Here is a 16,624-nt window from a genome sequence, read left to right as displayed (position 1 = left end):
TTGAGGTTTGAGAATCATATAGATATAGATGATCTATAAATATCATATAAATACATCATATGTATCAATATAACTATATATACACACATACATAACAATGTACATATGACAACATTTATTGAATGATTTCTATAAGTCCAGCACTATCTAATAACACATTAAATCTTCTCAATTGGCGCCGCGGCTCACTAGCCTAATCCTCTGCCTTGCGGCGCCGGCACACCAGGTTCTAGTCCCGGTCAGGGCTCCGGATTCTGTCTCAGTTGCCCCTCTTCCAGGCCAGCTCTCTGCTGTGGCCAGGGAGTGCAGTGGAGGATGGCCCAAGTACTTGGGCCTTGCACCCCATGGGAGACCAGGATAAGTACCTGGCTCCTGCCATCGGATCAGCGCTGTGCGCTGGCTGCAGCGGCCATTGAGGGTGAACCAACGGCAAAAGGAAGACTTTTCTCTCTGTCTCTCTCTCTCACTGTCCACTCTGCCTGTCAAAAAAAAAATCTTCTCAATCAACTTATGAACTGTATTAATTTTCTCATTTTATACATGGAGAAAGTGGGATTCCGATACTTTAAGGAACTTATCCAGGATAATAAATCTGAAAATGAAGAGTCCAGCTGTAAATTCAAAAAATCTCATTCCAAAGATAGTACAGTTAACCATCACACTACTTTACTCCTAGAGAGTCTAATGGAATAATTATGAGGAAATCATCAAAACAAATGTGAAAAAAACTTTTTAAGGTGAAAGTACAGTGACAATCAGTGGTTTGATGAGGAAAGCTTATTTCATGAATATCGGAGACATCTAAGATAAACCTTGGGTTGCAAAAATATACTTCAGATTTTAGGCTCTCTCATCACCTCGTTCTTTCTCTCTTCTCCTCCCTTATTCTATCCCTTCATCTCTTCATTTTTTTAAACATTTTTACCTTGTTCTAAACAGACTAACCAGTCTTCATTGTGCCCAAGTGTCAAAGTGCCACTGTTTTAGAAATAATTTCATTCTTGTACTTACTTTCATTTTAGGATTTAATTTCTCTATTTACCTTGTTTTAATCTATCATTTCTCTGGTCATTTTTAAAAGATTTAAAGATAATACCATATGAATAAAAAACACAATGGCTCACATCAGTGACATGGATGAATCTTGTTAGATACTTAGCAAAAGAAGCAGAATCATAGAGTACAGCTTTTATGAGTAAGTTTATATAAGGTGAAATAAATACCGTAATTTACAGTGTCAGAATCAGGAGAGCAGCTACTCTTGCAATGGGGTACATGGAGGTTTCTGGGTGTTACTATTCTGCTTGATCTGACTAATGGTTACACAAATGTTTCCTTTTTGGAAGTCCACTGAGCTTTACACTCACATGATTTATGTTGTGCCTCAATGAAATTTTATAATTATGGTGAAAATTTAACAGGCAGTATTTCACCCAAAATTCTCACTTTGCTAATTGTAGTTTATCACTATTTTCTTCTTCCAAAAACATGCATTCCATTTGCTCATAAATAAAGCTAACATTATTTCTACATAAATTGCAAAGGTAACATTTTCCTCTTTAGAAATGTTATGAGATGTTTACGATATATTTTAAAAGTCATGTTTGTTGAGGCATGATTTATATACAGTAAAATTCACCCTTTACATATTTTTATGTACAATGAGATGACGTTATGTAATTTTTGACAAACACATGCATTTGTGCAACCACCACCACAAGCAAAATGAACAGCTCCCTTTTCCCCATAAATTCCCTCCTGTTCTGCAGTCAGCCTCATCCCCCTCCCTCCAACCCCTGAGAAAACTGATCCATTTTCTGCCCGTGTAGTTTTGCCTTTTCCAGAAAGCCACACGGAATCATACAGGGTGTAGTATTTGCAGTCTGGCTTCTTTTGTTAAGCATACTGCACTTCAGATCCATCCATGTTGGGTGTGTGAACAATCTTTTTTTTTTTTTTTATTGCTCAGTAGTGTTACAATGTATAGGTATACAAAAAATGAACAGCATTCAAGGTCTTTCCAGTTTGAGGTGATCATGAATAAACTACACACATTTGCGGATGGGTTTTTGTGTGAACATGGGTCATACGATTTGTTTTTTAATTCCAATACTTCTACCTGTATAAAACAGTTTCTATATTGCCTTTGGTCTATGGTAATTCTGATACCTAGAGATGTACCAATCAATTAAAAATAATGGAAAAATTCAGAACTTGAAATCAAATTAAGTAGTAAACACCATATAAGCATAGATCAACTCCTGCCAATCCCTCCTCTTAAAATAGTTTTTCAATCATCTACAGAATTAAGAGTAATAATATCCTAGTAAATTCTAATAGTACCTTTAAACTGTATAAAATAATTAATAATTTAGATTAATAATTCTTTAATCTGTGTAAAATTAAAAATCAGTGACATTACTAGTTAGAATTCTCGAATCATAATGAGTGAAGGAGAAAAGTACTTTTTGATTCTTTAATAACTCTTAACAATTACAAATTTAATTTATTTGGTTAGTACTTTTTGTTCATGATAATTGGGAAAGGATTTGAGTGACAAAATGGAAACATGGTAGATGTTACCTAGCATGTTGTGGTAAAGTGGAATGGCCCGTCCATGGGTAGTAAATGCAGTCATGACTAGTGGGACCGTTACACCTGCAGGCAATTACAGAACAGAAAACATCATTCTCCATTCACAGTGACATGCACACACATGCACCAGTGCTCACACATGGAGCCTTGGAGGAAGTACATGGGAAGCAAGCACACCAAGTACCTATCCATGAGGCCGATGCAGTCTTCAATACTTGAGCCTATGCACCTGCAGAAGATGCAAATTTTAAACAAATACAAGGAAATAAAAATTAATCACTTTTCAAAGAAGTACAATAAATAATCATCAAATTGCTAGATAAGTTTATACTTATTAGGCAATTTTTGAAAAACTATGAATAAAAAACCAACAAAAATGTTATTGGTTGGTTACACATAGAAATGACTTGCAAAGAAACGTGTCACAGTGAAGGAAATTTTAACCTGCTACTGTGGATAAGTTCCAAATGCACACAGCTAATTTCTAGAGTTTTAATTCCTTTTCCCCATTCATAATTCTATCTTGATGAATAATTTGATACTTTAGTAGTTATAATTATTTTCATATATATATAATTTCTCTTAAAAGAACATATTATTAAGTAAAGACTAAAATCAATAAAAAAGAAATCTGAGCAATTGAATATAGTATACTAACCTTATATTTAATGCTCATTGAAGATTGATTTTGGCAGAAAATGAGTTAACATGCTTTAGTGCTATTCTCATGGATACTTTACATAATCAGATTATTCTGGTCCTTGGTTGCAACTGTCTTTAATACATACTTATCTTTAAACATGAATTTATTTAAAAAGCAAATTAACTGGTTTTACCATACTGCAGTTTATCTTAATGTTCTCTTTGAAAATAGCAGTGCCATAACAGTCAAACAAAAGAGGGTTTAAACTGCCATAATATTAAACTCAAAAAAGAACAAGTAAATTCTCTGTAAGTGAATGAAAACCTCCAGATCCAGGTAACTAAAGAATCCATTGAGATTTATATAAGTATACAGAATTCTAACATATAGTCCCTAGGATTTCATTTTAAATAATTATAGAAATATTATTTCATCCATCTTCCAGTATCCTTGAATTGTATTTTGCTTTTCTCCCATCAGAGATATCCAACTCCAGGGCATTTTCAAGATTCTTCCTACAACTATGATTTATAGAACTTCCTAGTATGACTGGTTATAAAGATTTTATATGTTTTTAAACTCTCAATTTTCAAAAATGAAAATGAAGTTGAAGTTAATACCACTATATAACAATATAAAAGGTGTTCAGATAAGAACGCTAGACTATCCAATTTATTTTAGACATTTTTACTGTTTTTAAATGTTTCTAATTCTAATTTTTAATTAGTTTTTAACAGATTCAATATAGTTTATAGGTAAAATTTTGAGAATATGATGGGATTTCCTTCTTCCTTTCCTTTGTCCCTCCCACCCCTCCATTGCTTCCACCCTTCCAGGTCTCCTCCCTCTTCCTCCCTCCCTCCCTCCCTCCTTCCCTCCCTCCCTCCCTCCCTTCCTTCCTTCCTTCCTTCCTTCCTTCCTTCCTTCCTTCCTTTTATATTTGAGATAACATCTTCTAAATTTACATTACAGTAAAAAGGCTTAATACATCACCAAATAAGAAGTTTAACCTAGTTTGGTGGGAACACAGACAATTGCTTTAAACAATAATTGAGTGAAAAAAAAACAAAACTCTTAACTAATTTAATTGATCTAAATATATATCTAATTAATAATAATTAAGTCACTTTGTTTCATCAATATCTAATATAACAGTTCCTATTAGCTGGAAAATTAGTTTATTTTTGCTTTAATTTTGAGGATTCTTTTTGAGCAATATAATAAATAGAAAACATCTTTTAAAAAAAAGCAAATAGGAAATACAGGATATAGCACTTGGTATTATGCATAATCCATAATCAAAACCATTTTTAAAAATGGAAAACTAACCCCTAAAAAGCTTCTAAATTGTCTTACATGGTTTTCTTTTGATTCTATTCTGAATAACTTAGCTTTTTCTAAGTTCTTTTTATATCTCTTCTTCAAAATGCATTTTGATTATGTATTACCATTTTGTAAAATTAATAGTCTACATTCTATTTCCAAGTGATAATCTGAAAAGCTATGGTTAGTTAGCAATCATTATAATAACCCTTGAAAGATAAAAATATTTGAAAGTGAAATTAAACTTGAGGGGAAAGTGTGAGTAATGAAAGATTTTCACCCATTCAAGAAATCCTGTGTTACATGACTACAAGTGATCCTACTGTTCTAGGAGCTGCTAAGAGAAAAAAAATGAATTAGACACTTCTATTCTCAATGAGCTCACAATTTAATAAAGGAGCCAGATGCATAAACAGATGTGTATTACATAATGTGAAAAATGGAATAAGAGACATGAACAAGTGGTCTAGGAGGGGTGTGAAGGAGGCACACCTCACTGAAGCCCTGGGGTCACAGAAATCCTCTTGGAGGAGCAGGAAAATCACACGTTAGGGATGTGAGAGTTGGTTTGTAATGGGTAAAAAAACAGCAGAAACAAAAGCATAGATCTGGAGACAAACATAATGGATATAACAACCGAAACAGGGGAAGGAAAAAGATGGAGCTTGAGTGTTAAGGGGAGTTGGACTTTGAAGACTACTTACTTAATAACAAACTAAATGAAACACTACTATAGGAGGTTAAGGGAATAGTGAAATTGGTAGATTTGCATTATAAATAGATCTCTTTGCCCTCTGGAGGTTAGGCAGCTGGAAGCCAGGTAGGTTTCCGTGGCACAGAGACTCTTGTGATCTGTGATAGAGATGACTGTGCAAAGCTAATGAAATAGTAACTGAGACAGAGGCAGAGTGGACAGATACAAGATATGTGTTGAAAGGTATGGGGATAAAAGAGAAATTAATGGCAATTTAATGGGAGGTGAAAGATTAAAGGGGTTAAGGTTGACATATTTCCAGCTTTGAGAATGGTGGAGTTATCAGTGAGAGAATTCAAGAGGCAGAGCATGTTTCCTTAAATGTGATCAGAAGGCTTGATAACTTCACTTGCGTGTATCCAGGGTTCAATAATATTGCTCAGCAGTTGAAAAGATGAGTCGGCAGCTAAGGGAGTTCCAAGAGAAGGCAGGAGTATAATGATCTGGTTTGAAGTAGCATACAGAAGTCTGAAATAATGTAAGTGCTGATAGATGGCCAAAGAAGACCATATAAAGTGATAAAAACAGAGGCTGGTGACTGAAATCCAAGGGAATCCCATAGCATATGACAAAAAGTGACATTCAAAAGCATGAGGATATATAATTAAGGAACACCAATTAACTGCTGTGTCCTGGAAGCCAAATGAGGAAAGTGCTTCTAGAAAGAATAGGTGATCCCAGTTGCTCCTCTTCCAGTCCAGCTCTCTGCTGTAGCCCGGGAGTGCAGTGGAGGATGGCCCAAGTGCTTGGGCCCTGCACCCGCATGGGAGACCAGGAGGAAGCACCTGGCTCCTGGCTTCGGATTGGTGCAGTGCGCCGGCTGTAGCAGCCATTTGCGGGGTGAACCAACAGAAGGAAGACCTTTCTCTCTGTCTCTCTCACTGTCTAACTCTGCCTGTCAAAAAATACAAAAAATTAAAAGAATAAAAAAAGAAAGAATAGGTGATCATCAGTGTGAAATGCATAGAGGCCTAGTGAGGGAAGAACTGCCACAGGATTTCGCTTGTCTGCCCCAGGGTCTCTAGAACTCGGCTGAGAAGAAAGTTCAAGTGGAGCAGGAGAGGAGGGCCTGAGGCAGCAGGGTGTAAGGCCAAGAGAGGTTGTTGAAGAGATGGTAACAGGATATTTGAGACTTACACATATTTATAAGGTGAGGATGAGAGAAAAATGAAAGGGAGGGTATGAATGAAATGGCATCATCCTTTCTAAATACAGGCACTGTATATTAAGCAATGTATACTGTATTTCTACTCTGCGCTTTGTATGTATAAGCAACAATTAGCATATGCAATTTATATAGATTCAGCAAGACCACAGAATAATAGAATATCTAAACAATCAGAATTGCACAAAAGGTAATAAATCAGGTTATGGAAAATTACAATTATCGAATAAATTAGTGTTCAAAGATAGAATGTGTACAGAAAAATCAGAAAGAGAACTCATTACATGTCTAACATATTACATAACAATATCTGAAATTTTGAATATTGATTTCTCTTTACTGTTTGTTGTTTAACGTAGTGACTTATAAGTGCCTTGATGAAATTGTATAATCAACATACATTACATATTTTGACAAAATCTCCAAATTTTGAAATAAAAATGGAGGCATTAAAAAAAAACTTAACTTGAGATTATAGATTTAACAATTCCATAAGTGGCCCTTCTTTCCATAAATGTAAATTCTGTCACTATAAATACAAAATTTTTTAAAAGATTGATAGGAAAAGACTAACACATTTGGATGAAATTTAATAATATGAAACAATGTGATATTAAAAAAAATTAATGAGTTTTAAAAATATTTCTCATGAAATAAACATTTCAAATCACATCTAATATATCATGGTTTGGTTTGAAACAAACCTAAATTGGGTGCAGGCAACTAGCTTAGCAGTGAAAACACCTGTTGCGATGTCCTTGTTTCCCTTCGGTGTGCCTGGCTTCACGTCCTGAATCCATAACCACTTCAGTGTGCCTGAGTTTGAGTCCTGGATCCATCACCTAACTCCAGCTTGCTGCTGATGCAGACTCTGAGAGGCAGTGGTGATGGGTTAAGTCCCTGCCTTCCATATGGGAGAAGTGGACTGAGTTCTTGGCTCCCAGCTTTTGCCCTGGCCCTGCCCTGGACGTTACAGGAATTTGGCGACTGTAACAGTAGATGGAAGTGTGGGCTCTTTCTTTCTCTCTCTCTCTCAAAAAAATAAATAATAAATTTTTAAAAAAGTTGTGTCTTCTCCCTACTGGCCCCAATAGACTTCACCTCATTCCTTTTCTCTAAAAACAAACAGGGGCTGGTGTTGAGGAGTAGTGGTAAAACCACCACCACCTGCAATGCTGGCATCCCATATGGATACCAATTTGTGTCCTGGTTACTCCATTTCCTAATTAGCTCTTTGCTAGTGCACCAGGGAAAGCCGGAGAGAATGACCCAAGTGTTTGAGCCCCTGCCACCCAGGTGGGAGACCCTGATGCAGTTCCTGGCTCCTGAGTTCTGCCTGGTCCAGCACTGGTCCATTGCAGCCATCTAGGGAGTGAACTAGCGGATGAAGATTCTCTCTCTCTCCATCTCTCTCTCTCTCCTTCCCTCCCTTCCTCCCTCTCTCCCTGTAACTTTGATTTTCAAGATTAATAAATATTCAAAAAAATAAATGAGCATGAACCCAAGTGATGATGTTACTGTCAGTTTTTAAATAATAAATTTAGTTTACAAGTCCTATTTTAAAACTCCTATCTTACTAATTCAAACAGGAACACCATGCCTCAGCTTTAAATTCTTGCCCATTGCCTTAAAGCCCAGCAGAGAAGGGTCTGATCTCTAATAGAGGTGTAAATTGAAGAACATAAATTCACTGGACTGTGAGTTCATGGAGGTCAACAGTGGTGCCTTGCTCAATTCTGAACTTGCCTATCACTGCCTCTGATGCTGAGCAGGCATCCAACACAGCAAAGTTGGAGAAGGAATGAAATGAGAAAAGGCTGCTAAAATAAGAGTCTCTGGTCAACATTAGATGAGACAATATATTTGTCTTTTCTCCTCTGGGGATATTCATAAGAATCTCTTGATAGAGGCTGAGTGAAAAACCAATTTTAAAAGTAACTAAATAATGTATTAGAACCAATATATTTAATGTACATTTTGAGTCATAAAAACACTTTTAAGTTATTACCTAGATAATTTTATTTTCAAAAATCATTAAATGTTATTTAAATAAGAATTTTCCATCTGAAAAATGTAATTTAAAAGACTATTTCCATTAACTTAATTCCTGAATTATCTGACATAATATTGGCATATATAAAAGGAAAGCTATTTTCCAAAGTGGAGCTAGCATGGTGAGTTCATACATACTGAGAGGTCAGTTATTACATGTGTTTAGGAATAAAAATAGTGCCTCATCTCATTATCCCCACTGCATCTGTGGTTTTTCTAGGAAAAGAACACACTAATGGTCGGTTTGAAAAGAAGGGACTCACTGCACCGAGCACATCCGTGCTTCAGTGCAGGATCCCAAAGCACAAAGGCTGTGCAGCAAAACAGTTCATGTGGGGATTAGGGAGCTTATGATTTCCTCGCAGGAGACTCCTCAGTTCTTTCTGGCCTGGGAACACAGCACTTTTATGAAGTGAATGGATAGGGACACTATGGAGGCCACTGGGAAAAGGAAAGTAAAAATCAAAAATCCCTCAGGAATAGATCAGTAGATAATATATTTTTATCTTGGGAGATTTCAAGGAGTACAAAATTCAAATTCTCTCTCACCTGCAGACATGAGTTGATAAAGACATCTTCCTGCTATTTTTTTTTTTTTTTTTTTTTTGGCAGTGCCCAAATGACCTGGTGAGATTTGTTCCCTAAAACTCCTTTATCCTCCCTTTTGGCTGAGATCCAAATGTTGCTGCTACAGCACATTGATCTCTTTTCATTGTCCCCTACTTCTCCTTCCCCTGCTATATATGTTTTCTTTTATTATATAATCATGATTTAAAGGGAAGACACCAGCCACACATCCTGAGTATGGCTCTGTGATCTCACTTTCATTTCCCTAATGGCTTCATTGTAATTAGATTTGCAAAAACAGCAAAAGGTCTCATTTTGAATGGCAACAGCTGTTGACATCAACATTATATTGAATAATTTACTGGTTTAATTTTAGCTGCAAAACAATAAAACCCTCTTGTGGATGATTTTAGCTTGCAAAGTTTTCTCTTTCTGTTGCTGACTCTTTCTTCTGCTCCAGCCGCACCAGTTGTTTTTCCATGAAATATTCGTAACTTAAGTGTGCCAAAAACTCACAGGGAGAGTAGTTTATTACTTCCAATTTCCTTGAAGCAAAGTGTTTATGTATTTAAAAATCCTCAACCTTTGCACTTCTGTATAAACCAATGAGATGGCAGTGAGCTCTTCCATGTTGAAATGAATTTGAATGACAAATATCATGTTACTTTCTGAGAATCTGCCACTTCCCAGAGTGGCTTAAGTTGGTTTCTGACCTGCAGAAAACTGTAATAGCAAATAAAAATTGATATTTTGTTGGCAGAAAATGATGCTGCTTTGTTAACAGCTTCAATGTTCCCTAACAACTAGCTTTTTATCTGGCAGAAAATCTCTGGAATCTCATACAGAAGCTAGATAAAGTACCCAAGATTCTAAGAGTGGGTATGTTTCTATGTGGATTTACACATACCTGTGGGCACTCAAAATGGAGAAAGTGCTTTATGGACAGTAGGAAGATAGAGTATAGAAACTTCTCTTTATTCTAAAATTATTCACCTCATGGAGAAAAGAAAAATCCTTACAAAAAAGAGATTTGCTATAGTTTTAAGAAATAGGTGTTGGCATTTGTTCAATGAGTAATGCTATTTTTTTTTTCAGGTTAGTGCTTTCCTCCTTTCTCTTTTTAAAGATTTATTTCTTTGAAAGGTAAAGTGACAGAGAGATGGAGAAAGACAGATCTCCCATCAGGTGTGTCACTCCCCAAATGGCCACAGCAACTAGAGCTGAACCAGGCATAAGAGAGCAGCCAGGAACTTCATGTGAGTCTTCCAGATGGGTAAGAGGAACCCAGGTACTTGGATTATCATCTGCTGCCTCCCAAGCACATTAGCAGGAAGCTGTATTGGAAGTGTGGAGTAGCCTGGACTCAAATCAGCACTTAGATGTGGGATGCAGGTGTTCCACGCGGCAGCTTAATCCACTGTGCAGCAACACCTGCCTCTTTATTTCTGTAGAATATGCTCATTATTCAGTGGTTACAGGAGGACCCGTGATAAGATTATCTTCATAAAATCTATTTGCTATTTTTTTTCTATTTGTTATTTTTAATCTGCATATCACTAGGTTCTCCTTTATTTCTGCCATTACTACCTTTGTTTATATTTTGCTGAAGGTGTAATCCAATATATTTTATCAAAGAGAGATGTCCTCACTTTAAGCTAACTGTAACAACAAAGAAATAAAAGCAGAACACCTCTGTGAAATACTCAATAAACACAAATATCAAAAGTAAGATTTCAATCATTTCTGTTATCATGTAGTTACAGTAACATTTGTAAGAATTGTCATAATGCATCCAAAGTATATCTGACACCAGCTTCATGAACCTGTCAATAAAACACTTATAGGCAAATATCAAGCACGACTATTTCAGAAGATACAGTTTTTATTCTTTAAACCATTCTCTAAAATCAACATATTGTGAGGCTATTCTAAATTTAAGGGATCGGCTAGCAATACATACAAGGTTCAGTCCTTGCCCAGCAAGGATGCTTACTTACCCTTGGGTGCAGTTGGGGTGGCATGGGTGGCACTCGCGATCCTGATCAGCATACTTGAAAATGAAACTGTTTGCCCCCTGTACGCCATCTGGACATTTTTCCACACAGTTTGGACCATCCTTAAAATGAGAGCACTTTGTACAGTTGTCAGGTCCCTGAAATGTGAAAAAGAAAAAAAAAATTGGGAGAATGATAAGTGGGTGCCATTTGGTCTGGAATGTACTCATATGGTTTAGCTGCTGAGATATCAGTAGATGGCAAATAAATCTTCCTCGAAGGAACTGTAGAACCATTTCAGCAGTACAAATGTGGATGTAGTTGCTGTCATACAAATTGTGCTAAGAAGAATCTTCAAGTTCAGTTTTGGTATCCTATATGTACTAAAATGTGGAAAACGATTTAGCAATATATATTGTTCTTGAAATATGTTCCTTTTTCAAATCAATACTGTCTGGATTAATTGATTTCTAGAGCCGGCGCCGTGGCTCAATAGGCTAATCCTCCGCCTAGTGGCGCCGGCACACCGGGTTCTAGTCCCGGTTGGGGCGCTGGATTCTGTCCCGGTTGCCCCTCTTCCAGGCCAGCTCTCTGCTGTAGCCAGGGAGTGCAGTGGAGGATGGCCCAGGTGCTTGGGCCCTGCACCCCATGGGAGACCAGGAGAAGCACCTGGCTCCTGGCTCCTGCCATCGGATCAGCACGGTGCGCCGGCTGCAGCGGCGGCCATTGGAGGGTGAACCAACGGCAAAGGAAGACCTTTCTCTCTCTGTCTCTCTCTCACTGTCCACTCTGCCTGTCAAAAAAAAAAAAAAAAAAAATTGATTTCTATGTCATACCTCTAATGTGATTTTACTCTAATGTGATTTTACAGCAAATTCATTAATTAATTTAAATTATTTCTTGGTTAATTTAATTTTTCAAAAGAAAATTAGTGTTTTCTTTTTGTGTTATTTTGTGACATTATAATATAGCAATATTTAGTAGTAACATATTTCCCCTGGGGTATTTTATTACCATTATTCGGAATATGTGAATGCATTTGCTAAATAGTTAATGAGAAGTATATAACAGTAATTGGACAACAATGAATTTTGTATGAGTAGGGTGAAAACTTTCCTTTAGCTGAAAAATGACTTCATTTAAAAATAAAATTTAAAATATATTGTGATTGAATTTATCAGGTATTAGGCAGTATGACAAATAAAAGTAATACAAGATTATTCTTAATTTGAAATAGGTTTGTGAACATTCTAAATATTATAACTCTTTTTAGGGATGTTAGCAAATCTGAATAATACTGAGAGCCAAATAAATGTACATCCTGATGAGAAAATACCAAAATCTTCACATTAATAGACAGACTAATATTTTGAAACTAAAATTAAACATCTAAGATTTTTACAAAATAAAAACTAGATTGGATCTAGTGCAGTGGATAATAAACAAGCAAGAAACCTAACAGTACATCTTCACATCAAAGAAAACTAAGGATATTTTTTCTTCAAATGCCATTTTTCTTTAGAGATGGCCATTTTTTTTTTAATTTTTTTTTATTTGACAGATAGAGTTAGCCAGTGAGAGAGAGAGACAGAAAGGTCTTTCTTCTGCTGGTTCGCCCCTGGGCCAGCGCTGCGCCAATTGGAAGCCAGGAGCCAGGTGCTTCCTCCTGGTCTCCCATGCGGGTACAGGCGCCCAAGCACTTGGGCCATCCTCCACTGCACTCCCGGGCCACAGCAGAGAGCTGGACTGGAAGAGGAGCAGCCTGGTCTAGAGCCCGGTGCCCATATGGGATGCCAGCGCTGCAGGCAGAGGATTAGCCAAGTGAGTCATGGCACTGTCCCCATAGAGATGGCCATACTTTCAAACATCTGTTCTCAATAATATCTACTTTAAAATTATTTTCCCTTCTTTTTGAATGCCACACTATTCTGGGATTTCTCTTCTCTTTGGCCACTCCTCCCTGAAAATTTTAGCCCAGACCCATTTTCCCCCAGCATCTATATCCACTACAAGGTTCTACAAGTATTATAATTCACACTGAAGACAACTCAGACAAATGTTACATGAGGTTTATAAACAAGGTCAATTTGGAAGCCACCCTATTGCACAAATATGTATGGAACTATTCATTAGGTAACAAGGAAGATTTACTTGCCACCCACTAAAAGATATCAGCTCCATTCATTGCAGTGGCTTAGATCCCTAAACAAATCTTAATGGAGTAACAGCCAGAAACTGTAAATTGGTGATACAAGAAACCAGGAAATCAAGAAATGTAATATTTTAAAATTTAAAACTGAAGGTTGCTAATGAATAATAGTGGTTTAAAGAAGAAAACACAATCACGAGGATAATTTTAGAAATCCTGAGACTGGTGAGATTCAATCAAGCACCTGTCTATTTCACTTTTTTAATATAGGCTCAAACAAAAAATATAATAAGCTGTGAAAACTAATCCCCATTCTATTCAAATCATTTTCTAATGGTAACTTCTCATTTCCTTCAAAAAAAAAAGACCAGAATACTTCACATGCTTCCAATTTTAACACCTGCTCATGGGTACTTAGGCACATAATACCATCTATAATGCAGAATCATTTACTGTGCAAGTATTCTCAGTGGCATGACTTATTGTACAAGAGACAGGCTTTTGCAGAACACAGAATAAAACTTGCTATTAACAAATTAGGCAGTTTTAGGCTGAATTAGAAATTATTTTTCTATTAAATTTTTGTAATATATGATAATGTCAAGGTGAAATCAGAAGATATAAAAATTCAAGAAGCAAAGATTAAGCTCATATTTAATCTTTAGGTATACTTGATTATTTTTTATTCTTCTTTGTTGTTTAAGCATATCAACTATTTGATTGTATTATCACTATTTGAAATGTAATATGCTAAGCTGACATTACTAAAAAATGTCCTGACAAATCTCAAAAGAAATGAAATGTACTGTTTCCCATTTAATTTCCATAATAAAGAGACTTTCAGAAATATATGTGTATAATGCTCATTCTTTTATTATTGTATTCCCAAATCTTTTAAGAACTTAGGTGCGGTGAATGAACTATCACAATAATAGAAAATGGATATGAGATATTCTTCTTTATCCCTGAACCTAAGCTACCTTTACACTCAATAATCTGTCCTGGGAACTGAAAGACAGCTGTAATCCTGGTAGACACATTAATTTTTTTCTTGGGACGATTTTTTTTCAGGAAGCTACTGTAAGAGACACAGCTACAATATTCCAGTATCTAATTCTATTCTTCCACCTGTATGGGAAGAATGTAATTCCCCTCACACTAGAAGTAAAGCATGGCTTATTTTGGGCAGGTGACACAGGAGATGGTCAGTGCTAAAGTCTCCAGTCTTCTCTTTTCCTGTTGCCATGATTCAAGAGCTCCCTGTGTACATGGATGGGCCATACATTCAAGGTATCCTAGAATGCTAGGATTTCACAGGGAGGGGAATGCATTTCCCAGGCTTCCAGTACACTTTACATAAAAAAGAGTTAAATGTTTTTCTGAAAGTTACTGTCTTGTGCCAGTTATTTGCTATGACAGCGTAACCTTTCATTTTTTCTTTTTTTTTTTCAATTTAAGGAATAAGAATTTCATGCATTTCACATATACAAATTTGGGAACACGGTGACTCATCCCTCCCTCCCTACCTTCCACCCACATTCCCACCTTTCTTCTTCCCTTTCCCATTCCCATTCTTATTTTTTACAAAGATCTATTTTCAGTTAGCTTTATACTCATAAGATTAACTCTACACTAAGTAGACAGTTCTCCAAATAGTACAAAGAAAATAGAAAAAAATAAACAAAAACAAACAAAAAAATTTATGGGGCTGGCACTGTGGCATAGTGGGTAAAGCCACTGCCTATAGTGCGGACATCTGATATGGGTGCTGGTTTGAGTCCCAGCTGCTCCACTTCTGATGCAGCTCTCTGCTATGGCCTGGGAAAGCAGCAGAAGATAACCCAAGTCTTTGGGCCCCTGCACCCATGTGGGAGACATGGGAAAAGCTCCTGGCTCCTGGCTTCAGATCGGCCCAGCTCTGGCCATTGTGGCCACTTGGGGAGTGAACCAGCAGATGGAAGACCTCTCTCTCTCTCTTTCTCTCTCTCTCTCTCTCTCCCTCTCTGCCTCTGCTTCTGCCTCTCTGTAACTCTACCTTTCAAATAAATAAATAAATAAATAAATAGTTTTTAAAAAAATAAAACATTGTTCCTCAACAGTCAAGACAATGGCTATTCAAAATCATTGCATAATATAGTGTCAGTTTCACTCACACAGATTACCTTTTAGTTACTGTATTAGTTACCATAGACATAAAGAACATGTGATAGTTGTCTTCTTGTGAGTGGCTTATTTCACTAAGTATAATGGTTTCCAATAGTATCCATTTTGTTGCAAATGACAAGATTTTTTTTCCAGGTATTCCATAGTGTATATATACCATAATTTCTTTTTCCAGTCTTCAGTGGATGAACATTTGGGTAGATTAAATATCTTAGCTATTGTAAAGTTAGCTGCAATGAACATGGGGGTACAAATCACTCTTTCATATGCTGAATTGATTTTTTTGGGTAAATCCCCAGAAGTGGGATGCCTGGGTCAATACAGTAGGTCTATATTCAGCTTTCTGAGGTGTCTCCATACTGTCTTTCACAGTGGCTGCACCAGTTTACATTCCCACCAACAGTGGATTAGGACACCCTTTTCCCCACATCCTCACCAGTATTAGTTGTTTGTTGACTTCTGTATGAGAGGCATTCTAACAGAGGTGAAGTGAAACCTCATTGTGGTTTTGATTTGGATTTCCTGATGTTAGTGACCCTCAGCATTTTGTCATGTGTCTGTTGGTCATTTTGATTTCCTCTTTTGAAAAATGTCTGTTCAGGACTTTGCCCATTTATTAATTGGATTGTTTGTTTTGTTGTTACTGAGCTTCTGGAGCTCTTTACAGATTCTGAAAATTAATCTTATCAGTTGCATAGGTTGTAAATATTTTCTCTCATTCTGTCAGTTGCCTCTTCACTTAGCTGAGTGTTTCTTTTCCAGATGCGGAAGCTTCTCAGCTTGATGTAGTCCAATTTGTCAATTGTGGCTTTGATTGCCTGAGCTTCCAGGGTCTTTTCCATAAATTCTTTCCCTATGCCAATGTCTTATAGGGTTTCCCTTATGTTCTCTAATAATTTGATGGTATCATATTGTACATTTAGGTCTCTGATCCATTTTGAGTGGATTTTTGTGTAAGGTGTGAGGTAGGGGTCTTGTTTCACACCTCTGCATGTGGAGATCCAGTTTTGCCAGCACCATTGGTTGAAGAGACTCTCTTTGATGCAGGCATTGGTTTTTGCTCCTTTGTCCAAGATAAGTTGGTTGTAGATGCAAAGATTGATTTCTGGAGTTTCTATTCTGTTCCATTGGTCTACATGTCCGTATTTGTGCCAGTATCTAGCTGTTTAGATTATAACTTCCCTGTAGTATGTCTTGAGATATGGTATTGTAATGCCTC

General features: G+C 36.7%; 1 protein-coding gene across 7 annotated transcripts in view; it reads right to left on the bottom strand.

Moving 5' to 3' along the window:
• Nucleotides 1–16,624, bottom strand: part of ERBB4 (erb-b2 receptor tyrosine kinase 4) — a 1,263,146-nt gene that overhangs the window by 281,597 nt on the left and 964,925 nt on the right. For 4 of the 7 annotated variants that reach the window (XM_051849160.2, XM_051849161.2, XM_008259104.4 and 1 more), the window contains 2 exons: nt 11,097–11,251; nt 2,584–2,658 (listed from right to left, as the gene is read on the bottom strand). In XM_051849160.2, the coding sequence (XP_051705120.1) occupies nt 2,584–2,658; nt 11,097–11,251 (230 nt within the window). Of the gene's footprint in view, nt 1–2,583; nt 2,659–2,779; nt 2,825–11,096; nt 11,252–16,624 lie in introns of all 7 variants that reach the window. The other 3 variants (XM_017343079.3, XM_051849159.2, XM_051849158.2) reach the window with 2 other exon arrangements.

This window comes from Oryctolagus cuniculus, chromosome 3, assembly GCF_964237555.1.
Source record: "Oryctolagus cuniculus chromosome 3, mOryCun1.1, whole genome shotgun sequence".
Classification (NCBI taxonomy): Eukaryota; Metazoa; Chordata; class Mammalia; order Lagomorpha; family Leporidae; genus Oryctolagus; species Oryctolagus cuniculus.
The sequence above is the reverse complement of the archived record's forward strand: the minus strand, read 5'-3'. Positions and strand labels throughout refer to the sequence as shown.